This window comes from Myxocyprinus asiaticus, chromosome 26 (assembly GCF_019703515.2).
Source record: "Myxocyprinus asiaticus isolate MX2 ecotype Aquarium Trade chromosome 26, UBuf_Myxa_2, whole genome shotgun sequence".
Taxonomy (NCBI): Eukaryota; Metazoa; Chordata; class Actinopteri; order Cypriniformes; family Catostomidae; genus Myxocyprinus; species Myxocyprinus asiaticus.
The window spans coordinates 23,058,664-23,085,247 of record NC_059369.1 but is presented as its reverse complement, the minus strand read 5'-3'; the positions used below and the strand labels follow the sequence as shown (position 1 = coordinate 23,085,247).

Sequence of the window (26,584 nt, the reverse complement as noted above, 5' to 3'; positions counted from 1 at the left end):
CCTGTTTTATAAAGACACTATCTTTACTATTGATCTTTTGTAGTGTGTAGTAGTGTCTGTTTGGATCTGCCATGTAACATTAAGTGTAAAGGTTTTGATGACACATTTCAGTCAAGAATCTTGTTTAAAATTAAAATAGCAGACTCATACAGTCAGCCAGATTAGCTATGAAGATAATGATCAGGACACTCTACAAATGGGCAGTTTTCAGCTGTCAACATTTAACAAGACACTACACAGGTTTATAACCGAGAGAAAATGATACAAACCTTAAATCACAGTACTCCTCTGATGGTGTCTGCTTCTTTAAAAGTTTGCGGCCTTGGAGATTAACTGTATGTGCTTGATTCCATGCCCATGAGAGCTCTGTGACTCTGGTCCCGTCCGGATAGTAAAACTAAGCGTGATTGGTTGAAGATAGAACGTGCTACAATTGGTCTGAGTAATGTGGCCGTTATCTGATTGGCTTGAGTAGACGTCCACCTATTTGTAGATTTGTGTGCATGTCTTGATGCTAGATTTGTTTTAAATTCGACAAATGCGTGCGGCGATCCGCAAATGCACAAGAAGTGATCCACAAATAAATGCGTGCGATTCACAAATGAATGCTGGACAGAGTTGTGTTTGTGAGAAAATGGTAGGGAAACACCAGACAAGCTTATGTGAGGGGTGTCAGGAAGAGGAGTCATTGGAACATATAGTTCTGAGTTGTAGGAGGTATGGGACAGAGAGAGATGATGAGAAATAATCTGAGGGAATTAGAGGTGCAGGACTTAACATTAAAAGGATTAATGAGCATGGGTGAGAGAGAGAACACAGGTCAGGGTACTGTTAGCTTTTTTAAGGTATACAGGCATTTTTTTTTATAGGATATAATGGATAAGTAGGGTGCTAGGGTGGCTGACATGGATAGGAATATTATAGTAGGGCTAGGTTGGAAAGCATGGAGGATAAAGTGTAGTTTAGGGTGTGTGTGTGTGTGTGTGTGTGTGTGTGTGTGTGTGTGTGTGGTCAAGTCAAGTTTTTTTAATTTTTTTTATTTTTATTTTTTTTGAAGGGATTCAGATTGTAAGCCTATTGTATGATCCACACTCCGGAACAGAAGGTGGCGGTAATGCACCAATAAGCTGGATGTTACGGAAGCCCTGAACCGCAAGGTGAAAAAAAATTACTGTGAAAAAAAAATAAAAATACAAATAGTGTCTCAGTTCCTTCCTGACTTATTTTTTTTTCTCTCTTCCTAAATATTTTTTCTCTCTTCAAAATTTGTTTTTTCTCTTCAATTTTTTTTCTCTCTTCAATTTTTTTTCTTCTCTTAAAAATAAAATGTTTTTCTCTCTTCAAAAATTATTTCTTTCTCTCTTCAAATTTTTTTGTTTTCTCTCTTCAAAAATATATTTTTTTTCTCTCTTCAAAAAAATGCATGCGGTACCAACCTTGGCCACCAGGTGCCACTATCAGTAAACATGTAATCTTATGCTTTTAATGCTTTCTCTGTTGCTATATAGCTGAATAATACATGTATTATTTATTTAAGGGTTTGCAAACCTTAATCAAGATAAAATCAGGTTACATATGTTTGATGGCATTCGTTGTCGTGTAACAACTGGAGTTATTTTTTGTTTGAAATTGTTGGTCTTTCTAAACCATCTATGTCGTTTGCTCAGTGTTACATGGTGGAAGCGAAGGAATGTATTGAGGAAAACGGGAAACATGGGGAAATTATTATTATGTCTGTCCTTTTGAAGTGTTAGGGGTACATCTGGTAATGTTAAGGCCGTGGGTGTCGTGACCATTTATATGTCTATGGTGCTGACATCCTGTACAAAAGAAGTCCGATTTCATTGGCTAGGCACCAACCTATAAAACGACCCCTTTGCGTAGGAGCATAGATGGTTTAGAAAGACCAACAATTTCAAACAAAAAAATAACTCCAGTTGTTACACGACAACGAATGCCATATCAAACATATGTAACCTGATTTTATCTTGATTAAGGCAAAGCATAAGATTACATGTTTACTGATAGTGGCACCTGAAGAGAGAAAAAAATGTTTTTTGAAGAGAGAATTTTTTTTTTTTAGGAAGACAGAAACATTTTTAAGACTTAAGCTCAGGAAGGAACTGAGACACTATTTTTTAATTTTTTTTTTCACCGTAATTTCTTTTCCCCTACCTTGCGGTTCAGGGCTTCCATAGGATGTCAACCGCCGGAAAACAAGAAGAAGAAGAAGAAGAAGAAGAAGAAGAAGAAGAAGAAGCAGAAGAAGAGGAAGAGGGGTTTCTGGAGGAGGCTGACAGCTGTTGCTAACGTGCTAACTCACATTGTTAGGTGTTTTTAAGTGTCTAAAAGCTAAAAAATGGCCGATGATCAAGGAGATGGAATACCTACCCTGCCCTGCATCTGTGTCACAAGTTGTGATTCCAGCTTTAAAGAAGAGGAGCTCATCAGACGTGAGTAAAAGGGAGAAAATGTCTCACTGGCTCTGCTAACGCTAGCTGTCAACAAGAAACATCCTTCGCGACGTTTCCCCATTATAGATAAAAATGTGTCGTGAAGACTGCTTGTAAAGTGTATATTAATGTTTGTATACGGTAGCAAAAAAACGACAGTGCCTGTAGTTTACGTGCAATTTTAGTCTCTAAAGTCTGCATCTGGTTTTTTGCTGACTTCATGGTGCATGACAATGTTTCATAAAAGTTAATTTGATGTTTCTACACTATTTTCTGTGGTTTTCTACAAAGTCAATTGTTGGTTGTCTGATTGCAGTACTTACTCTTAAATGATTGACAATGCATTGTGCCACTGAGTCCGTGTTTATGTGAATTAACAGGGCTTTAGTTGTTTTATAACATTTTTGTCTTAACTGGGGAAAACGTCGTAATTTCCGAACTGTATTTAAACTAAACTTAGTTTGTAGTGAGTGACCTATAAAAGGCTATGATAGGGGTGTGTTTGTGTTATTACCGCTCAGTGTCCAGCAGGCGGCAGTGTTGAGCTTCAATTAAATTGATCAGGGCAGCTTATTTTAGGGGCTATGTTTTTGCTGCCAAAGGTTAATCAAATTCACTCTGACACAATAACAGGTTTTGCATTTGATCTGTTTTCTTTCAGAGATCTTGGGCATGGAATCACTACAACAAGCTACCAAAACAGAGGAAGGAGTTTCTTGGTATCCATGGACAATCAACAACATGTATTACACTGCAAATGTCAGCCTATGTGTTGTTCCAAGTACATTTGACATGAATGCAGAAGTTGCCAGGTCTATGCAAGCATTCATTGTTTACTTTGACAGCAAAACTGTGAGTGATTGACATATTGATGAATTTGAATATTTGCCATTCAATGTGCCTCCATGCAATTTTGTCTTTGCATTTCAGAAAGATGGCCTTAGTAATGTGAATTCCTGGTTGTCAATAGTGGAGGAACTGGCTCCAGAAGTGTTGATTCTAGTGTGTGACCATGTGTATGACAGAGGTAAGTGGCTTGCAGCCTGATCTGTGGTATCTATGTGAAATGAAATAATAATGTTTATTCCAGGTGAATTAGAGTATTTTTCACCTTGGTTTAGGGCTGTACAATTAATCGTTAAAAGATTGCGATCTTGATTCAGACACCCACGCGATCTCATTTCTAAATGACAATGATACTGCAATGTATATTAACGCTCCAGTGGCATGCCTTTGCAAGGGGGTCAAATTTAAATTCACTTCAAGACATGTTTATAAATGTTGATAAACTTCATATGGCATCTACAAAACACAGCGCTCCTGCATGAGACGCTGAATAAACTAAATCGCAACGGCCAAAGATGTTTGTCCAGCACAGTGCTTTACAAACTGCAGGGTGCAGCCACGATTAACTAGGAGTGTGACATAATCTGTGTTCAGTTCAATATTTTAATAGCCACCGATGCTACAAAAATGTATGTTTCCCCTTTGTCGAAGTCTTTTCCCCCTATGTTTCGCCTTAGGTTAGTGTCGAAGTCTGTTCCTCCTATGTTTCCCCTTTGTCGGTGTCTGTTCCCCCTATGTTTAATGTTTAACGGCGCTGTCGAAGTTTGTTCCCCCTATGTTTCGTCTTAGGTTAGTGTCGAAGTCAGTTCCCCCATGTTTCGCCTTAGGTTAGTGTCGAAGACTGTTCCCCCTATGTTTTGCCTTAGGTTAGTGTCAAAGTCTGTTCCCCCTATATTTAATGTTTTATGGCGATGTTGAAGTCTGCTCCCCCTATGTTTAATGTTTAATGGTGCTGTCGGAGTCTGTTCCCCTTATGTTTCCCCTTTGTCGGAGTCTGTTCCCCTTATGTTTCCCCTTTGTCGAAGTCTGTTCCCCCTAGATTTAATGTTTAATGGCACTGTTGAAGTCTGTTCCCCCTATGTTCCCCTTAGGTTAGTGTCGAAGTCTGTTCCCCCTATGATTTAATGTTTAACGGCACTGTTGAAGTCTGTTCCCCCTATGTTTCCCCTTTGTCGGAGTCTGTTCCCCCTATGTTTCGCCTTAGGTTAGTGTTGAAGTCTGTACCCCCTATGTTTCGCCTTAGGTTAGTGTTGAAGTCTGTTCCCCCTATGTTTAATGTTTTTTGGTGCTGTCGAAGTCTGTTCCCCCTATGTTTAATGTTTAACTGCGCTGTCGGAGTCTGTTCCCCTTATGTTTCCCCTTTGTCAGAGTCTGTTCCCCCTATGTTTCCCCTTTGTCGGAGTCTGTTCCCCCTATGTTTCCCCTTTGTCGGAGTCTGTTCCCCCTATATTTCGCCTTAGGTTAGTGTTGAAGTCTGTTCCCCCTATGTTTAATGTTTAACGGCGCTGTCGGAGTCTGTTCCCCTTATGTTTCCCCTATGTCGGAGTCTGTTCCCCTTATGTTTCCCCTTTGTCGGAGTCTGTTCCCCCTATGTTTCGCCTTAGGTTAGTGTTGAAGTCTGTTCCCCCTATGTTTAATGTTTTATGGTGCTGTCGAAGTCTGCTCCCCCTATGTTTAATGTTTAACGGCGCTGTCGGAGTCTGTTCCCCTTATGTTTCCCCTATGTCGGAGTCTGTTCCCCTTATGTTTCCCCTTTGTCAGAGTCTGTTCCCCCTATGTTTCCCCTTTGTCGGAGTCTGTTCCCCCTATGTTTCCCCTTTGTCGGAGTCTGTTCCCCCTATGTTTCGCCTTAGGTTAGTGTTGAAGTCTGTTCACCCTAAGTTTAATGTTTAACGGCGCTGTCGGAGTCTGTTCCCCTAATGTTTCCCCTTTGTCGGAGTCTGTTCCCCCTATGTTTCCCCTTTGACAGAGTCTGTTCCCCCTATGTTTCCCCTTTGACAGAGTCTGTTCCCCCTATGTTTCCCCTTTGTCGGAGTCTGTTCCCCCTATGTTTCGCCTTAGGTTAGTGTTGAAGTCTGTTCACCCTAAGTTTAATGTTTAACGGCGCTGTCGGAGTCTGTTCCCCTTATGTTTCCCCTTTGTCGGAGTCTGTTCCCCCTATGTTTACCCTTTGTCGGAGTCTGTTCCCCCTATGTTTACCCTTTGTCGGAGTCTGTTCCCCCTATGTTTCGCCTTAGGTTAGTGTTGAAGTCTGTTCCCCCTATGTTTAATGTTTAATGGCGCTGTCGAAGTCTGTTCCCCCTAAGTTTCCCCTTTTTCAGAGTCTGTTCCCCCTATGTTTCCCCTTTGTCGAAGTCTGTTTCCCCTATATTTCGCCTTAGGTTAGTGTCGAAATCTGTTCCCCCTATGTTTCCCCTTTGTCGAAGTCTGTTCCCCCTATGTTTCCCCTTTGTCAAAGTCTGTTCCACCTATGTTTCCACTTTGTCGAAGTCTGTTCCCCCTAGGTTTCCCCTTAGGTTAGTGTCGAAATCTGTTCTCCCTATGTTTAATGATGCTGTCGGAGTTTGTTCCCCCTATGTTTCCCCTTTGTCGGAGTCTGTTCCTCCTATGTTTCCCCTTAGGTTAGTGTCGAAGTCTGTTCCCCCTAGGTTTCCCCTTAGGTTAGTGTCGAAATCTGTTCCTCCTATTTTTCCCCTTAGGTTAGTGTCGAAATCTGTTTCCACTATATTTCGCCTTAGGTTAGTGTTGAAGTCTGTTACTCCTATGTTTCCCCTTAGGTTAGTGTCGAAATCTGTTCCTCCTATTTTTCCCCTTTGGTTAGTGTCGAAATCTGTTCCCCCTATGTTTAATGATGCTGTCGAAGTCTGTTCCCCCTATGTTTCCCCTTTGTCGAAATCTGTTCCCCCTATGTTTAATGATGCTGTCGAAGTCTGTTCCCCCTATGTTTCCCCTTTGTTGAAGTCTGTTCCCCCTATGTTTCCCCTTAGGTTAGTGTTAAAGTCTGTTCCCCCTATGTTTCCCCTTTGTCGAAGTCTGTTCCCCCTAGGTTTAATGTTTAATGGCACTGTTTAAGTCTGTTCCCCCTATGTTTCCCTTAGGTTAGTGTCGAAGTCTGTTCCCCCTATGTTTAATGTTTAACAGCACTGTTGAAGTCTGTTCCCCCTATGTTTAATGCTTAACGGCGCTACGGGAAACATAGGGGAACAGACTTTGACACAACACTTGCATTACCAAGATCTGACTAAATTCGCTACCCGTACGTTTTTTGATTACAGCTGGCTGCTTTCCAACACTCACATGCGTGTGTCTGCCCATGCACTTGTGTCTTGTGATGAATGCAGCACTTCTGTATGAGACTATGCACTGTTTTTAATCAAAATACCCCTCTTTAGGTGATATTAATGTAAACACAGCTGTTAATGAATTACCAGTGGTAACAGATGGGATTAAATCTGCCTTGATGAGATATTAAAGCAAACACAGCCGTTAATGTATAAACAGACAGGACAAATTCTTCAAAATGTTAGATTTGTGCGATGTCTAAATGTATATAAGCTGCATGCTGTCTGTTACAGGCATTCAGGCATTCTTACTGCATCAAATCAGTATTAATGTAGATCTAATAATCACACAGCAAAGAGTGTCAAATATTTCAGTACTTTCATTTGCATTAAATTACCTTTTTTTAATGTTTAATGGCTACTTTTGCTGAAAAACGTAAAGCACTGTTTACTCTGTTCTCTATTTAATTACTGGCTCTTGATTAATTCCTTTACAAGCTTGAAGCAAGTTTTACAAGAGACACTGAAGGCCTCATTGTTTTAATTTAAATTGTTAATTTATTTAAAAAAATATTTGTAAATTAACAGTGTTTTATTGCATAGTTGCTTACAAGTGCAATTCCAAGTTAACATAGAACTGTTAATGAAGCTTTTTTCTGCTCATTTTGCTTTTTACTTACCATGTGAGAAACAGGTTTGTTTTGTTATTTATTATGCAGTTTTTTAACAGGATTTTTTATTAATGTAATTTTAAATTTTAAACATTTTAAATTTATATATTTAATTTACAACTTGATTGAAGCAGAAAACAATTTGGCAGAACCTCTAGTAAATTGTTACTTTGTTTCATACCTTCATGTCCAGGCTTTGTAAATCACTGAAATAAGTAATTTTCTTCAGAATCGTGAGAGAATCATGATTTTTATTCTAAGCAAAAAAATTGTGATTCTCAATTTATACAGAATTGTGCATCTCTACCTTGGTTAAAGGAATAGTTCATCCAAAAATTCTCTCATCATTTACTCACCCTTATACCATCCCAGATGTGTATGACTTTCTTTCTTCAACAGAACACAAATTAAGATTTTTGGAAGAATTTTTCAGCTGTTTTGGTTCATACAATGCAAATGAATGGGTGCTAAAATTTTTAAGCTCCAAAAATCACACAAGTCACCATAAAATTAATCTATAAGACTCCAGTGGTTAAATCAATGTATCCAGAAGTGATATGTTAGGTGTGGGTGAGAAACAGATCAATATTTAAGTAATTTTTTTACTTAAATTTAAAAAAAAAATTTTTTTATTTAAATTCTCTTCCCTGCTCAGTCAGACTCACTTTAACTTTCACATTCTACAGACTACAGCATAAAAGAAGTCTATAAGACTCCAGTGGTTAAATCAGTATCTTCAGATGTGATATGATAGATGTGGGTGAGAAACACAAGTGTTTTTGGTGATTCATGTTCTTCATGCATATGCCCCCTACTGGGCAGGAAGAAAACTTTCAAGCAAAAATCTACTTAAATATTGATCATCTTCTCACTCACATTTATAATATCACTTCAGAAGATAAGGATTTAACCACTGGAGTCTTATGGATTACTTTTATGCTGCCTTTATGTGATTCTTGAGGTATCAAAATGTTGGCACCCATTCACTTGCATTGTGAGGACCTACAGAGCTGAAATATTCTTCTAAAACTCTTAATTTGTGTTCTGCAGAAGAAATAAAGTCATGCACATCTGGGATGGCATGAGGGTGAGTAAATGATGAGAGAATTTTTATTTTTGGGTGAACTATTCTTTTAAGAAAGCAGGCCCAGGATTTTAGGCATACATTCTATAAACCTCTGCTTTGTGGCTATTGGTTTATTTATGTGGTTGGTCAAAAGCACATGGTAGATTAATAAGATGTACAGTAGTTATGGGTGCAAATGCATTGCAGTTCATTGCTGAGTTGGGTGTGAATATGCCGTTTTAGGTACTGGACGACACGAGGCCCAGCAATGGTGTCTGGCGCACGCATTTGAATTAGTGGAGCTCAACCCTCAAGACCTTCCTGATGAGGACGGTGAGAGAGAAGACACACTTAAGTCATGTTTATGTACACAAATGGTTTGTGTACATACATAGTCTCTCATTTAGTTTATGTACCTTTTTCCCCCCACAGACGACTTCCCAGAGTCCACCGGAGTAAAACGTATCATGCAAGCTCTCAACGCCAACGTGTGGTCCAGTGTCGAGATGAAAGATGGTGAGATTTTATTGCCATAATCCAAAATGCACAAAGCCGTCTACAAGAAATCATGTTGGTCGATGAATAGTGACTGTTTGCGGCTTTATTCTAAATGATGTTAATAATTTCTCCCTTTTGTACTGTTTGTCATCTATTCACCTTAAGAACACAGTCAGGGATTTGGTCTGATGAGCAGCCTGGTTGCCTCTCGTCACAACAATCCACGACCAAGTCAAGAGATACTGGTCAGACATCTACAGATAAACATTATTTAGGTAACATTGGAGTCAGCTGGTCATCTCTTTTTTTTTTTTTTTGTTTAGTCCTGTAATTCCCCATCCAATAGTACAGATGAAGGCACTGACAGCCAAAGAGAAGAGAATAATCCGAATAATACAGTAGATGCATCATTTGGTAAGTGCTTCGTTTTTGACTTTGTAATATATTTAAATTCATTTTAGGAGTTAAATAAATAATAACATTTGGAAAAAAAGGTACAAATGTCATTTGTTTTTGACATCTAATGGCAACAGCAAGGTAAAAGTTTCCATTTTTAGCACACGTACTTTAAGGTAGCTGTATAAATTCCACTACGCCTGTTCACTATTTACTAACATTCTTGCCAATCTGTCACATAGATCCCATGATTGATATAGACATCCAAGAGTTGGCCAGTCTCACAGCTGGAGATGCTGATGTGGAGAATTTTGAACGGCTGTTTACAAAATTGAAAGAAATGAAAGGTAAAAGAGGACTGTGGTATTCCCTCAACATTAAAGGGATAGTTCACCCAAAAAAAAAAAAAAAAAAAAAATTGCTGTCAACGTTTACTCACCCTAATGTTTTTCCAAACCTGTTTGACCTTCTTCCTTCTGTGGAACACAAAGGGAGATGTTAAGCAGAATGTTAGCATCAGTCACAATTCACTTCAATTGTAACAGTTTTTCATACAATGAAAGTGTATACCCTGTGGGGACCCAGGGTAGAATAGGTCCCTGGGACCCAGGGTAGAATAGGACCCTAGCACCCCCTTGCTGTTTGTAAAAGGCGACGAATGGAGCGACTTGTTGGCCGTAAGTTATGACCCGTGTCTATGGAAGAAGAGATCCTGGCATTTGAGGAATGCGGGCAGTTGCGGCTCCCCCAGATCCAACACAATGGTTTGGCTCTAATTTAATACAGACGGGCAATTGGAGAGACCCGATCCAATCAAGCAGCTAGTCATGATGTGCCCTGTGCAATTACTGGCATTTAAATCAGCCACAATGATATTTTTCCCTGAAGGCAGTGGCATAGGGTCAATCAAGCAATTTGAGCTTTTAGCTCTCATTGCAAGAGTATACCTTTCTTGTATCCCTGGTGCATATCTGCTGGAGTTCCACGGCTCTGTGCATCCCCTTGTTGGGCTCCGAGGGGGGTGGGGAGCAAGAATGATGAAATAAAACATAACAAATATGGCAATCAAACAAACCCCCAAAAGACGGATACTAGAACAAAATTTGGATGATGACTTGAATGCTAGATGTGTACTTGTTTCAAAAAATGAAAACTGGGAGAGATTTATAATTTTAGTATCTCAATCACCTGACATGGGCACTTACAAAACTCTCCCATTTTGCAATTCAAAAAGGAATTGCAGGGATTGCAGGAACTGTCAAAGACACGAAAAAGTTGAGGTCAGGCCAGATTCTGGTCAAATGTACAAAGAAAGTTCATGTAGATAATCTACTGCGTGCAAACACTTTGGCTGGTGTCCCTATGAAGGCATCTTTACATCCATACCTAAACTCCAGCAATGGCATAATAAGAACCAGAGAACTACATGACATAGATGAGACTGAAATAGCTTCAGAACTAGCACAACAAGGTGTTACAAGTGTAAAGAGGATTACAATAAAAAAAGGAGACCAAATGATAAAGACCGGTACGTATATTATGACATTCAACAAACCTCAGTTACCTGAGTGGATCTGGTTAGGGTACTTGAGGGTCCCCATTGACATATACATTCCTAACCCCCTAAGATGCTTCAGTTGTCAGAGGTTTGATCATAGCTCCACTGGGTGCAAGAACAATCCTACCTGTTACAATTGCGGAGAGGACAGGCATGAAGAAGCCTGTTTAAAATCATCAAAATGCCGAAATTGCTCAGGGGATCACCCGGCCTCATCAAAACACTGTCCTATATGGATTAAAGAAAAATAAATTCAAGGAGTAAAATGTAAAAAAAAAGTGAACTATGTAGAAGCACGCAAAGAGGTGGAAAAGCTCCCAAATTTTAAGTTTGAGAAATCCTTTGCATCTGTAATGTTACCAACCAAACATACAGTTGAGTGCCAGATGTGACCTGGCTAACAAAAGACAAACCTCAGTTAATCAGCAACAAAAACCCACCTACGTCAAAAAAGAAAGCGCAAAGCACTCAAACCTCTACCAGTCAACCACAAACTGGAGCTAGCGAAGAACCAAATCCGACAATGGAACTTTCCCTAATGTCAAAAGGAAAGAAGCCACACCAAAGCACAAAAGCACAGCCACAAAAGGCTAGTCAGGAGAACAGGCCACGGAAAGCTGATCATATAAAAGATATAGATATGGTGGAGATCATAGAACCCTGCAGTCGGAGTCCCTCTCCTAAGAGTAGGAGTAGAGTCCAAGTTCCGGTGCTGCCAACTTGACAAGCAACAGTATCATTCATTGGAACTGTCGAGGTGTCAAAGCAAACTTTGCAGAACTTCAACGACTAGCCATGTTACTCAACCCTCTTGCATTTTGTCTCCAAGAAACACATTTCTATCAGGAAGACTCGCAGACTTGAATGAAATTTAAAATTACATTTATATGATGAATATAATTTAGAAATGTAATGTCTCTCTTTGGCGTAATCCCCGACTGGCGGTCCGAAGAAGTTGTACTCGGAACCGTCATATCCTGCCAGAGGTAGGAGGCAGGGGCGAGGAGCCAACCCCGTGCAGGACGGGACTCAACTGGTGGTGGTGGGGTGGTGGAGGTTGCCGTGTTAGCACACTGAAACAGCAATGTGATAGATTGTGAGCAGACTTATAAAGCAATGACCTACATGTGATTGGCTAGGAGTTACCTAGCTAATGGTGTGATGTACAGCTGCAAGTCTTCCCACTAGAACTACGCTGCACTTACATTTATCACTAAATAGTCAAATATCCCTAAAAAGTTTTGTACGTTTTAACACAAATGGACCAATCATCCAACGTCCTTCAGGAGGAGTAAGCATCTTAGTTCTTTGCATCGTAATTCACAGTCAAGTCACAATGGACACTAATCTCCAAGCAATAGCTGTACGTTTAACCCTCCGTAGGGCCATCATATTGTGTTCCATTTACTTGCCTCCAGATACACCTGTCACACTTCAAGATCTGAGCAATCTTGCTGATCAACTCCCAACCCCCTACACACTTGCAGGTGACTTCAATGGTCACAGCCGTTTATGGGGAGGAAGTCGCACAAATAGGAAGGAAAAAATACTTGAAGACTTAATTAGTAACAATTAACTGTGTATCCTCAATGACGGCTCGGACACTTACCTGCACCCAGGACATGGAACATATTAAAAAATTGATTTAACAATATGCAAACCTGATCTCTTGCTTGATTTCTCATGGCGCACCTGGGATGATCTATGTGGAAGTGATCATTTTCCCCTAATCGTTACATCTATAAGATCAAATATTCAACATCATTTTCCAAGATGGTATCTCAATAAAGCCAACTGGTACCTGTTTCAGACCCAATGTTATGATAAACTTAATTCAGCGACCCTAGACAGCCAAGACCCAGTTACAAGTTTCACAGACAAGTTGATAGAAATAGCAAATGATACCATCCCTAAGACATCACCAAAACCAAGTTGCAGGCATAACCCATGGTTTGATGACAACTGCAAAAAAGCCATAAAAGCTGAGAAAAAAGTGGTGAGAATCTTCAGCAGACATCCGACAGAAGAAAATCTGGTAAGATTTAAGATATACCGAGCACAAGCACGATGGATTATAAATAATGCAAAAAGACAGAGTTGGAGAAAATACGTATCTAACCTAACAGCAAATACACCATCACCAAAAATCTGGAACCTGATTCGTAAAATGAAAAACAAAGATGGAGAAACTCAAATTTGACACATGAAGCTTCAAGGCACTCTCGTAACTACGATCCAAGAAATGACCAACATTCTAGCAAAATCTTTCGAAAAGAACTCCTCATTAGACAACTGCCAACCAGAATTCAGTAGGATACGTACACGACAGGAACAGAAACTCCTGAATTTCCACTCAAATAACACTGAGCCTTATAATCAACCCTTAACTATAGTGGAACTTACAAGGGCTATCAAACGTTCCCATAATACCGCAGTTGGATCAGACAGAATCCATTACGAATTCTTGAAGTACTTTCCACATACAACACTACTACTCCTGGAGATTTTTAACAATGTTTGGAAAACAGGGAATATACCACCTTCGTGGCAAGAAGCAATAATTATTCCCATCCCCAAACCAGTTAAGGATCATTCTGACGCAAACAACTACCGTCCCATAGCTCTGACTAGCTGTCTCTGCAAAACCATTGAGAGAATGATCAACTACTGTCTGGTATGGATTCTGGAATCAGAGCATAAGATTAGTGATTACCAGTGTGGGTTTAGAAGAGGCAAAAGCACTTTGGACTACCTCATCAGACTTGAATCGTTTGTCTGGGACAGCTTCATTAAAAAAAGAACATGCTGTAGCTGACTTCTTTGACCTTGAAAAGGCCTATGATACCACCTGGAGATTTGGAATGCTCAAAGACTTGTACGAACTTTGACTCCGAGGCAACCTACCCATCTTTATCTCCAACTTCTTGACAAACAGACGTTTTCGCGTTCGAGTAGGAACTACACTATCAAACCCACATGTACAAGAGCTGGGAGTTTCACAAGGGAGCATCCTTTCAGTGACTTTATTCAGCATCAAAATCAATAATATAATCAAAGTTATTGACCCCCACATTTTTTGAAACCTACACGTTGACGACCTATGCACATGCTATGGGGGGAAAATATGAATATAATTGTACGACAGCTACAACTATGCATAAATAAAATAAACAACTGGTCAATAAAGAACAGATTCAGATTTTCCAAAACAAAGTCAGTATGTATGCATTTTTGCCTTCTCCAATCCTTACACCCCGACCCAGAGTTGAGTATGGAGGGAGAACCCATCAAAGTAGTGAATGACTTCAAATCCTTAGGCCTTGTCTGTGATAATAAATTCACCTTTATCCCACATATGAAGATGTTGAGGACATTTTTTTTTAAAACAATGAATATTTTAAAAGTCCTGGCTAATACAAAATGGGGTGCGGATGCTACCGTTCTTTTACGTCTCTACAGAACATTACTGGATTACGGGAGTACTGTGTATGGTCAGGCAAGGAAGTCATACATTCGAACACTTGACACAGTACACCACCAGGGAATATGTCTAGCTCTTGGAGCCTTCAGAACAAGTCCCATTCAAAGCCTTTATACAAAAGCCGGTAAACCTTCCCTCCAGAATAGGCGTCTGAAACTGGCCTTACAATATGCAGTCAAACTCAAAGCAAATCTAAGTAATCTGGCCTCTATACCAGTATTCCAACCAGAATGTTCTCATCTGTATGAAGCTAGACCTAAAGCGATCAAACCTTTTGGAATATGGATTAAACCATACTTGGAGAACTTGAACACCAATCTGGACAACATCAAACAGTATAATTTTTGGCCTTTCCCCCCCTGGACCATAAAACAACTGTTTATATGGCATTGGCACAACTAAAAAGGCAGAAACTCTCCCCAACGGGTATCAGCAGGAATTCTTGGTACTGAAATGTAGTCTCCCTCTCCATAGTGCAGTATTCACGAATGGATCCAAAACGGATAACAGTGTGTCAGCAGCAGTAGTGATTTGAGATCAACAATATGGCATATGTATTCCAGAACAGAGCTCTACATTGAGCAGGGCCGAGGACGAAACTTTTTAATCGCTACAGACTCAAAGTCTTGCCTTCAAGCACTTGACTCCATGGAGATCGATCACCCCATAATCATAAACATTTTGACTAAAATACATCGATTACAGAAGAAGGATTTCAACGTTATCTTCTGTTGGGTGTCGGGACATATTGGTCTGGTAGGAAATGAGAAAGCAGATACAGCTGCAAAAGAGGCATTAAACTTGGAGATCTCAGAATGTCTGATACCACCCTCTGACCTCAGGCCATTAATAAACTCGTATATCACCAATAAGTGGCAATCAGAATGGAATGAGTGCGACAGCAATAAACTATACAAAATAAACCCCAGGGTCCAAAGCAACTACTCTCAAAATTTTAAATCTAGGCATGACCAAATATTTTTACCAGATGCCAACTGGGCTATTCAAGACTGACATGCACGTTTTTCTGACTGGTGAAGATCCTCCCATATGTATACCTTGCCAAACCCCTATGACCATCAAGCACATTCTATTGAACTGTAAAATTTTTCAACTATCAGACGATGCTTCTATACAGAGACTTCCTTAATAAAAATTTTTTTTAAAGTGCCATCTGACCAGATTTGACAGTTTTTATCTTGTATTAACTTAAAGTGTCTTATCTAATATTGCAAATATGTATTGACGAACCTTTGTTTGCCATGTGAATAGCCTAGTTGCTGACATGGCGTTAAAACTAAATAAACAAACAAACAATGAAAGTGAATAGTGAGTAGTAACCGAGGCTAACATTCTGACTGCAAACCTGTTTCTTTACATACAATAGTCTTTGCTATATTACTTTCTCTTTGCTGTAGACAAGGCTTCTTCCTTACCACATGAACAGAGGAAAGTACATGCTGAAAAGGTAAAATACATTTCTACCTACCTTTCACTCTTTCATATTTGTTATGAAAACAAAGCTGCTGAAAAATGATTCACACTCAATCAGGTTGCTAAAGCATTCTGGATGGCCATTGGTGGAGACCAGGATGAGATCGACGGCTTGTCTTCAGGGGAGGAGAGTTAAGGCCTAAGTAACTCTTAACCAGATTCCACTGTGGATCCTCAGCCCACCCCTGAACCCAAGTCATTCCAATTGTGCCCAGCCCAGTCCTGCCTGAAACCAAGATTCGACTACAGGAACATGCAATGAGGTGGTGGAAAAAAACAGCAATAAAAGTTTTTGTGATACTGCTGTGACTGTAATCTCAACATCCAACACGTCAATTAGTCAGTGCGCAGGGTCATTATGGGCTTTTAAACATTATAATGAGAAGGATAAGAGGCGTTGCAGCGGGCAGGACTGCAGCCCCGTACAAGGGTCTGCCAAGTAGAGCTTTTTGATACAACATATGCTAAGAGGACAGAGGAGTTGAAAGTAGATGTATTTTAAATGTGTTTTTCCTTTATTTTTCAAGATGTAAATCAGAATTAAGGACTGTGCTTATGCATGTCATTAGGTCTTCATCAATTAAAAGAATGATCTGTTGAATCTGAGTAAATGTTATGTTCTGTTGTTTTTTCTGTTTATGTTTGACCAGTTCAGGTCTCACAGGCCTATCTGTCTTCAAGTTTTGCACATCCATCAGTTGAGAAATGCGCTTGACTTCTTGAAAATCATCACTAGAAGGTTGGAGCAAATATGTTCTTAATCCAGTTTAAACACATTTTATTATTAAAACTTGGATAACAAAAGTCAGCACAATGAATGCAAGGAAACAAGAAAATGTCAGCATACATTTCTGAAAAGAAAAACAAAAGGCATGATCATTCAGGGCAAACAAGAACTAAGCACTGCCGGTTTAAGAAAGTAAGTACTAAAACTAAGACAAAGAAAGTTGCATTTAGTTCTCCTAAATGAGAGTTCAAGAAAAGAAATGGGATACTTCAAAAGCAACATTCCAACAAAAGGACAAATCTACTGTAAATAAAAATCTCAACAGTTCACTGTATGCTTTGGGCCTGTTGAGTTAAAGTGGAGGAACCAGAAAGGTCCATGGTAAAAGACAGTTGGGGTTAAAGGTACAGTTTACCCAAAAAATTAAAATTCTCTCATTTACTCACCCTCATGCCATCCCAGATATGTATGACTTTCTTCTGCAGAACACAAATTAAGATTTTTTGAAGAATATTTCAGCTCTGTAGGTTCATACAATGCAAGCGAATAGTGGCCAGAACTTAGAAGCTCCAGAAAGGACATAAAGGCAGCATAAAAGTAATCCATATGACTCCAGTGGTTAAATCCATGTCTTCAGAAGCAAGATGATAGGTGTGGGTGAGAAACAGATCAATATTTAAGTCCTTTTTAAATATAAATCTCCACTTTCACTTTTTGAAAATACAAATGGCGATTTGTATTTTTCATGCATATTGCAACCTACTGGTCAGGGAGTAAAATTTATAGTAAAAAAGGACTTAAATATTTATCTGTTTTTCACCCACACCAATCACCGCTTTTGAAGACGTATATTTATCAACTGGAATTGTATGGATTCCTTTTATGCTGCCTTTATGTGCTTTTTAGAGCTTAAAAGTTCTGACCATCATTCACTTGCATTGTATGCACCTACAGAGCTGAGATGTTTTTCTAAAAATCTTTGTGTTCTGCAGAAGAAAGTCATACACATCTGGGATGGCATGAGGGTAAGTGGTGAGAATTTTCATTTTTGGGTGAACTATTCTTTTAATTAATCAAGCATCACAAAGATCAATTGCTCCACAAAATAAAGATTTGATCAGTTCCCAGAAAATACAAACTAATATTCGAAGCAAGCAGAAAGCTTTGATATTTACTTTAGCAAATTAAATTATCTGAACATAAGGAGCCAAGTTCGGACATCACCCCCAAAAAATGAGAAACGTGCTTATGGATTGCTGATCTCTCTGTTATTAAGAGCACATCTCCAGACCATGCAATTAATTGTTAATCTTAAAAATATTAACAAATCCAGTCACGAGAAACCTGATGTCCAAATAAAACACATCAAATAAAAAGGCCATATGAAGGTTTAGCTAAAAAAAAAAAAAATATCCAGCCATTACATTTCGAGTGTCTTCTTATGACACCAATTTTGGACAAAACTAAAAGCATTCCAAGAGCTGCCAGCAGTACTTGCCTTCAGTCCTTGAACAGTGTGCATTCAATCCAAAAATAGTGTGCATTTTTACCCCTACATATATCTACATATACTGTAGATGACATATTATGATGTTGTTGTTTTCTCCATCCATTTGTTTTAATTGGTGCAGCAACTCCTTTGACAATCACCTGCAGATGCATGATAAACACTACACTTAACTACTCAATCTTATATACAATACTCTATAGGATAGCAGTAAAAATATACTTCCGCAATCTCCATTCAGTTTATTATGCAAAAATACTTACAGTATTACAAAATATTTGGCTTGCCTTTGTTGATTAAAAACCAAACAGTCACCATCTTCAAGTCAAAGGAATAAAATGGCACTATCAGCTGTATTTGTCACTGACAAATATCGAGTTGTAAAAACAAGTGCTATTCATTGTGAAGACTGTGCTACCATAGATGATGTACCTTTTTATTTTTATATTTTACACTCTCAGTCCCTGCCTTAAGTACAAACCTGGTCAACACAACAACTGGACAAAGCAGCCCAGAGCAAGCAGCAAGCTTACTGCCAGCTTCAGAATGGCAAACATAAAAACCCCTTCACTGAAGGTGGTGGAAATTAAGAACTCTTTTTATGACGGTTTGTCCGGTGTAGCATGTGACTGTAATAAAGTCTAACTTCCAGGCCTTTCCACAAGGATGTCTATGATTTTAAGCAATCATATCAATTTATACCTTCAGATATAACTGAGTATTTCATTGAATGCATGAAATACTTCGTAATTATCTTGATTAAAAAAATAGACAATTTCCTAATTACATAAACATAATGTACAATAAAATTTGAATTCACAATGAGGGAAATGCCTCATTCTAAACTTTAAAAATATTATTCATGAGTGTCATTCACTGGTTGAAAGTGCTTATATCATTTGATCCTTTTTAAGATCTGCAATTGATAGAGTGACACTCTAGGGAGTCCAGCAGTTTTTCGTCTTTACCGTCCTTAGTTTTACTCTGTTTAAATGCTGCATTGGCATTCAGCAGTGACAGCTGGCAGGTCCTGGGTGTCATTAGATGGGTGTGAATGGGGTCATTCCTTGGTGACATGAAATAGGTTGAGAGTTTTCCTATGACACGCTAGAACATCGGATATTTGGAGAGCCCATCTGAGTGAGCACCTTGTCCAGCCACTGCAGGGGGCCGTTAAGATGCAGCTCTATCCAGCAGGGGGTGCTGGTCACAGTCTGCCGCCTGCAGGAGGGAGAATCTGGGTCAGTAATGTGCAGCCATGCCTGCCAAGCATTTTCAGCAAACTACAGCCTGGCCAGGAATAGCCATTTTACATAATCAAGGGCAAGCATTAGCTTTTTGTGCATTACAGTCAAAGGAAAAAAGGGATTAAATATCATAGGTGTTCATTTTTAATCCCCAGAATTTACATGAACAGAGCATCTTTTTTTAAGTGATTCAGAAAAGACCGAAAAGAACATTAAAGCAACATTCCTGGTTCAAAACAAGATTTGCTCAATCAACAGCATTTGTGGCATAATGTTAATGACCACAAAAATAAATTTAGGCTTGTCCCTACTTTTCTATTTTATTTATTTATGTTTTAAAAACAGAAATCTGGGTTCCAGTGAGGCACTTACAATGGAAGGGAACGAGGGCCAATCCGTAAACATTAAAATATGAACTTTTTCAAAAGTATAGCCACAAGACATAAACAATATGTGTGTAAACATGATTTTAGTGTGATAAAATCATTTACAAACCTTTTCTGTGTAAAGTTATCCAATTTTACAAATTTGTTGCCATAAAAAGAAACGCCGTAAAACCTAAAACTACTGTACAAACGTAAATTTAAACAACTTTACAGCGCAAATAATACACAATTTTAATAGAACAATGAATGTAAGTGCTTTTATAAAATTATAAGCTTTACATTTCTGCCTTTAAACCCTCCAAAAATTGGGCCCATTCACTTCCTTTGTAAATTCCTCACTGTTTCTTTATTAACTTTGCTTAAAGGGAGAGTTCACCCAAAAATGAAAATTCTCTCATTATTTACTCACCCTCATGCCATCCCAGATGTGTAAGACTTTCTTTCTTCTGCAGAACACAAATGAAGATTTTTAGAAGAATATCTCAGCTCTGTAGGTCCTCACAATGCAAGTGAATGGTGGCCGGAACTTTGAAGTACCAAAAAGCAAATAAAGGCAGCATAAAAGTAATCCATACGACTCCAGTGTTTTAATCCATATTTTCAGAAGTGATATGATAGGTGATGTGGATGAGAAACAGATCAATATTTAAGTCCTTTTTTGCTTGAAATTCTTTTCCCTGCCCAGTAGGGGGTGGTATGCATGAAGAATGTGGATCACCAAAAACACTTGTGTTTCTCACACACATCTATCATATCACTTATGAAGAATTTGATTTAACCACTGGAGTCTTATAGACTACATTTATGCTGACTTATGTGTCAAAATTTTGGCACCCATTCACTTGCATTGTATGGACCTACAGAGCTGAAATATTCTTCTAAAAATTTTCATCTGAGTTCAGCAGATGATAAAGTCATGCACATCTGGGATGGCATGAGAATGATGAGAGAATTTTAATTTTTGGGTGAACTATCTGAACCCAGAATATTCCTTTAATACAATGAATCTAAGCAGGAAATGGGATTCTACCTCTGAAAAAGCAACAAAAAATATGCTTCATTTATCATCAATTTCATACCTGTATGCAACACTTGGGCCTGTATTGTAAAGGTCTCACTCTTTCGCTCTCTGAACACCTACTTTTGCATGTCTCCTTCCCAAGAACTCCCATCTATCTACTGCATTCCTTCTATTACACAATGTTTCCTGCCGTCATACTCTACTCTCCCTTCTTCTACTTAAAACCTGCCTATCTTTTTCTGTTCCCCCCTCCCTGCAGCACAAAATTACATCTTGCTGTCTTAATTCTCTCTACTGAAAACCTTAGTTAAAACAAAGTGCAGCCCCTCAAGCAATGGCCACTGTCACTGAGCTAAACCTTCTACTGGTTACCTTAATGGTAATGAGTGGTACTGCTGCCCAGCACGTTAAACAACCACATTTCCTCAGGCGCAGTATTTCTGTCAAACATTGTGACTCATCTACTCTGACATGAGGCTGTGTGGAGAGCAGCATTGCAAAACTATCAGACTGCAGTGGAGTCACAATTCCCTGCTGTTTATATTTCAGCCAAAGACGAGGGCGAAGACTCATATATACAACATGGTGGGAGTCCTGCTTTCGTTTATCTCAGGGAGGAACCACAGATGGAAATTATTACTCATCTGATAACAGGTTAACTTTATAACAGCTGAGTACAGAGCCATAAAGCAATTCAAACCAGTGCAGCTCATATCATTAAGATCCCTTACAGAGATAAAAAATAAAGTATACAAGATAAAACTGTGGAGGGGGCATTATGAGTTTTGAAGCAACTATTCATAACATAAATATGAGTGAAGGGGGCAAGAATGTAAGAGCTTAATACAGTGTGTGGAAAAGGGGGACATGAGGAGAGTTAGACTAGCTGACAGAAGTGCTTTATGTCTGACGTATAACATGAATGCTTATAAGATGAGGGGAATTGTGATGTTTTGAGATGTCAGGGGGTGTTGGAGGTAGAAGCAGAGCTAGTTTGCTGCTGTTTTAGAGAGCAAAACCTTCCCAATCATGCTCATGGAGGGGGGCCACATATGTGGCTTCATGACCTGTGACATCCGTAAAAGGGAGGATAGAGAGATGTCCAGCTCTGGCCAATTCTCTTATCTTCATAATTCAAAAGAAACTTCAAGTTTAGAAAAGATTCTATTTTATGAAAAACAAACTTTTACTTGTTTTGGTCAATTTAGAAATATTTTTATTATTTCTTGGAAAACCTTGATGTTTTGCAGATTTATTATGCACTGTAAGTTTATAGGTGACTGAAGAGGGTAAAATTTTTTACATTTATTTTTATTGTATTTTTTATTTTACTTTCCTTGTAAATGGGTTTGTTTTTAAAAAGCTCATTTACTATCCACTATCTATAGTTTTCATTATGTGTGACAACTTATGCATAAAAATCATTTAAAAACTGTTTGTATGTATGATGTGTTATTGTAGCTGAGCATACGTTACATGTGTCTTGGTTTACCTGTACTCTGCTCCCCAGCCTTTAACAAAACTCATGCGAATCGTGCACATGCGGGTCAGCTGGTACACAGCCTCAAAACCCTGATTCACTGATTGCGCCAACAGAGCGGCAAACTCCTGATTGTTGAAGATCTTCAGATTACAGCCTATGAGTAAATCAGAAACACAATCATGTACCTACAGAACATAATGAGTAAGGCTGACACTAGAACATGCCAGAGTGACTCACAGGATGTACATACACACAGCCAATCAAACTGCACTGATGGACTGACTCACCTGGAGGAATCTTACACACTGTAGCAGGGTGCCAGCCATAACGCTGGTTACAGTTTGGACTCTGGACGAAAATAGCGCTGTCGCTCAGACACTCAGCAAACACCTCACCACCAATGTAATACAAGCGCACACCTCGGCCTGGAGAAAGAGGGCGGAAGGGTGGGGATAGGAGTGTCAAAAACGGAAACTACATTAAAATATATTTTCATAATTCCAAAATGAACTAAAATAAAATGACTTTAAATACCTTTAAGTTTTAGAAACCCAGTATATTATAAAATTTGAAATATTAACACCTACATTACATATGAAAATGCCACTAGATAGTGTTAACATTAACAACTAAACTGAAAATAGAAAACAATGGAAAAACTTAACTAAAACAGTCGTAGCTTGAAAACTAACAATTTTGTTTTTTATTAAAACTGCAGTGAAAACTAAATAAAAAATGCAAAACTATAAAAACCGCTAAATCCAGTATTGTCTGTAAAATCTGATGAATAGTCCTAAATGTAAGGTGACTGTACCGATGTGTCTGCGCGTGAGCTCCACGGCTGCATTGCGGTTGACGTTGGACAACAGACCCAGACAGAAGCGCTCCGCGTTGGAGGGATCTGTAAAGCCATCCACAGTCATTGACGGCTGCGATGCGTGAAAGGTCTCGCCCACACGCTGGTTCAATTCATAGTAAGAGATGGAGCACCAGAACGCAGACTCACAGTATGTCACCGGCTGCAGGTCTGAAACACACACACAAATATAAGCATAGAGATACAGAAGAGAAGTGCAACAAAAATTAAGACATTGAACTATTAAAATAAATACTAATAAAGGCGAAAAGGACAAGTAAATTGGACTTTGGAGTAAAATCTGTGTTTAGTGATCACATTCACATTCATGCAGGCTGCCCATGTGAAATAGGTTATTTGTTTTTTTCTACTTCAACCCCCTGGTGTCTCTCTGCAGAGATAAAACATCACAGCAACAGGATATTATTATTACATAGACTGGCTGAGAATACAGAGAGGACTTAAACAAAGGCTCCTTGTATGTGAGGTTTCCTCTGACACAACTCTGAACCCAAAGCCTTCCGGATTATGGCCTGTGGGAGGACTGGGTTTTCCTAACTATTTCACACACACCATGTTTAAAGTCAGAACTAACCTTCAATCCCCTACAACACTTTGGGATGGGTCAGGGTGGTCAACTAGTCATCAAATAACTGCCTATTCGGTACAGTAAGACTGACTAGTGAGTTTATCTCATGTTTGTCTGAATTTTTTAGCTTTAATATTTTAGTGACAGTGCTTTAAAGGGGATGAATTGAGCCGCAACCTCTCAGAGAGGGTTTTAGCATCCTTTTAGCAGTGTACCAGCATTCGCTGTGAAAACTTCTCTGGGCTGTCTCTTTATTTATACCCTTAAAGGAATAGTTCACCCAAAAAATTATAATTCTCTCATCATTTACTCACCTTTATGCCATCTCAAACCCATATGACTTTCTTTCTAGTGCAGAACACAATCAAAATATATTTTGTCATCATATTTGGAGACATGATGTGTTTATATCCATACAATGCAAGTCATTGGGTTCCAACATTTTTAAGCTCCAAAAAGGACATAAAGGCAGCATAAAGGGAATCCATGCAACGCAAGTGGTTTAATCCATGTCTTCTGATGATACATAAGGGGAGTAAATATTTATTAAAAAATAATAATTTTTAGGTGAACTATTCCTTTAAAAGACTGAATCAAGTATACAACTGTTGAAGCAGAGGTGGGGAGCGTCAGGCCTCAGGGCTGTATAAAGCGTGCGAGACCATTTTACCTGGCCCGCAAGGCCATTCGAGAAATAATTTAAAAAGCAAAAAAATGGCCTTGATTCCAGAAGCAGTCAAAAATACATAAAAATAAAATGATACAAAATAATTTGACATAATAAAGCAAAATATTGTAGTTTTTTTCTTGGTGCATGACCACGTAACAGTATGCGTATGTTAATTCCGCAAATAATTTCGTAAATACTCAAATGGCCCTTAATGGGAAAAAGGATCCCCACCCCTGCATTAAAGGGTATAGCCATCAAAATACCACTTTTGCAACAAATTTACACAATATAGAGTGTATATATACTGTATAGTACAATATACAGTATATATAATATAGCTACTCTTGGAACTAGGCGGTGTGACACTGCAGATATTGTTGACTTCTGTATGACAAATTGCTTGTTATGTTCCTCATTTGGATGTCACTTTTGATAAAAGATTTGCTAAATTACTAATTGTAAATTTAAAGGGATAGATCACCCAAAAATGAAAATTCTCTCATTATTTACTCACCCTCATGAAATACCAGGTGTATATGACTTTCATTCTTCACCAGAACACATTTGAAGAAAATTAGAAAAATATCTTAGCACAGTAGGTCCTTAAAATGCAAGTGAATGGAGATTTCTCTTTTGAAGCTCCAAAAGTCACAGACAGTCAGCATAAACGTCATTGATACACCTCCAGTGGTTAAATGAATGTCTTTTAAAGTGAAACGATCATTTTTTGAGAAACATATATATATATATTATTACTTTTTTTTAGAGCCCGACCGATATGGGATTTTTGAGACCGAGATGATACCGATTTTAGAGGGGGGAAATTCACAGATTACCGATATGGTGGCTGATATAGTTAATTTTTGAGCTGGAATGATAACAGACCTTTTCTATGTGGATTGTTCACCAATTTTGCACCGATATGACTATGCAAAGGTACTCAGAAGGCTGCTTTCTTAAATATTTTTATCAAAGAATATTTGACATTATTATTATACATTGTCAACAAATTCTAGAAATGAACACTGAGAAAATAAAGAATAAATAAAAATACAATAAATAGCTTAATAAAAATCAGTACTGTATATTCAGTATCAGTCAAATGCTGACCATTAAAATAAAGAATAAATAAAAATAAAATAAATAGCTAAATAAACATCAGTAGTACTGTTTAGTATAAGTCAAAGGCTGACTATATTAATACTGGCAGTCAATTATTGGCAGGTTGTAAAACAGGAAGCATTTACACTTGCCATGTCAAGAGATAAACAGCGGCAGCGGTGTTACACCGTATTCTGCTATACAAGTTCAGGGGAAACTTTCAACAGTGGAAAACCAGACTTTTAAATATTACATTTTATAAATGCAAGGACTGGAATTGTTCGGTTCAAGGGGGTACCAAACTGTGAATCCTGAACAAAACAGTTTGGTGAATACATGTTTACACATTAGCTTCCACTCAGCTGACAACAATGAAAGTAGCTACGTGGTTAGCTAGTTAGCTATAAGCTCGTTATCACGGAGAGTAAAAGATGGACTTTATTTAATTTCCAGCATTGGGTCTCACCAACTAGGTAACAGCGTAGTGTGAAATCACCACTCAACAGACACAATCCACCACCGCTACGTTGTCTACTGAGCTGCAAAAAGATGCTCTGATGTTTACCTATCAATCTGCTACATTACTGACTGCACTGACAAACTATAGCTGGCTAACAGCAAACAGACATGAGTGACATGGTTGTCAGGGACAGGGTTAACGCTATATTAGTAATATTGAAAAGGGAAAATGATGGGGTCATTGTTTATTAACTTTCCAGCATGTATTTCACAAACTAGTTAGCAACTTACCGCGAAGACACCACTTAACACCGTACCGCTTAACTCCGCCCTGTCTGCAGAGCCACTATCAGTTCAGCTCTGTAAACAATGGAATCGGAGTGCCCTCTAATGGACAAACTACATAATGACACCAATTCTAAAGCATTGTTTTCTGCATAATATGTTCTGAAAAAAAGTTTTCATATCTGCGCATATTGGTAAACATATACGCTGACACCGATATATCAGTGAAAGTATCGGCCGACCGATATATACTTAACTACTTTTTTTAACACTAAATCATGCTTCCGGTCAGCAGCAGTTATTAGTTTAACATCTGTCAGTTAACCCACTGAAGGACTGCACTTAGAATTAATATATCCCAAAGAAACACATCTCATCTGTCTCTACTGGGCATGATCCTAAACCAGCCAAAATATACAGGGCTTCCTCAAGACCAACTAGCTTTCCAGACAACCTACTGATGAGTCGATTTTTGAAAATATGCAGTTTTGCACATCCCAACATCATGC

The 26,584-nt window shown here is 38.6% G+C and overlaps 2 protein-coding genes across 3 annotated transcripts in view; one reads left to right on the top strand and one right to left on the bottom strand.

The window, feature by feature from the left end:
- The first annotated feature begins 1,930 nt into the window (after positions 1–1,930).
- On the top strand, positions 1,931–17,345 carry LOC127417245 (alpha- and gamma-adaptin-binding protein p34-like). Its single transcript, XM_051657122.1, has 10 exons — positions 1,931–2,453; positions 3,115–3,305; positions 3,384–3,480; positions 8,561–8,650; positions 8,750–8,833; positions 8,981–9,060; positions 9,139–9,229; positions 9,454–9,558; positions 15,669–15,718; positions 15,803–17,345. The coding sequence occupies exons 1-10, from the start codon at positions 2,360–2,362 to the stop codon at positions 15,878–15,880; spliced, it is 960 nt and encodes a 319-aa protein (XP_051513082.1). The 5' UTR covers positions 1,931–2,359; the 3' UTR covers positions 15,881–17,345.
- A 734-nt stretch (positions 17,346–18,079) lies between these two features.
- The window catches only part of LOC127417240 (mothers against decapentaplegic homolog 3-like), a 34,393-nt gene continuing 25,888 nt past the window's right edge, over positions 18,080–26,584 (bottom strand). For both annotated transcript variants that reach the window (XM_051657112.1, XM_051657113.1), the window contains 4 exons: positions 22,930–23,142; positions 22,403–22,540; positions 22,125–22,269; positions 18,080–19,199 (listed from right to left, as the gene is read on the bottom strand). In XM_051657112.1, the coding sequence (XP_051513072.1) occupies positions 19,076–19,199; positions 22,125–22,269; positions 22,403–22,540; positions 22,930–23,142 (620 nt within the window). In that variant the 3' untranslated portion in view covers positions 18,080–19,075. The remainder of the gene's footprint in view (positions 19,200–22,124; positions 22,270–22,402; positions 22,541–22,929; positions 23,143–26,584) is intronic.

Excerpts from the sequence above, each read along its gene's own strand:
- LOC127417245 (XM_051657122.1), top strand. The coding sequence starts at position 2,360 with ATGGCCGATGATCAAGGAGATGGAATACCTACCCTGCCCTGCATCTGT. Across the intron at positions 3,306-3,383 it reads TTTACTTTGACAGCAAAACT|AAAGATGGCCTTAGTAATGT; the intron begins GTGAGTGATTGA and ends TTTGCATTTCAG. Across the intron at positions 3,481-8,560 it reads TGACCATGTGTATGACAGAG|GTACTGGACGACACGAGGCC; the intron begins GTAAGTGGCTTG and ends ATGCCGTTTTAG.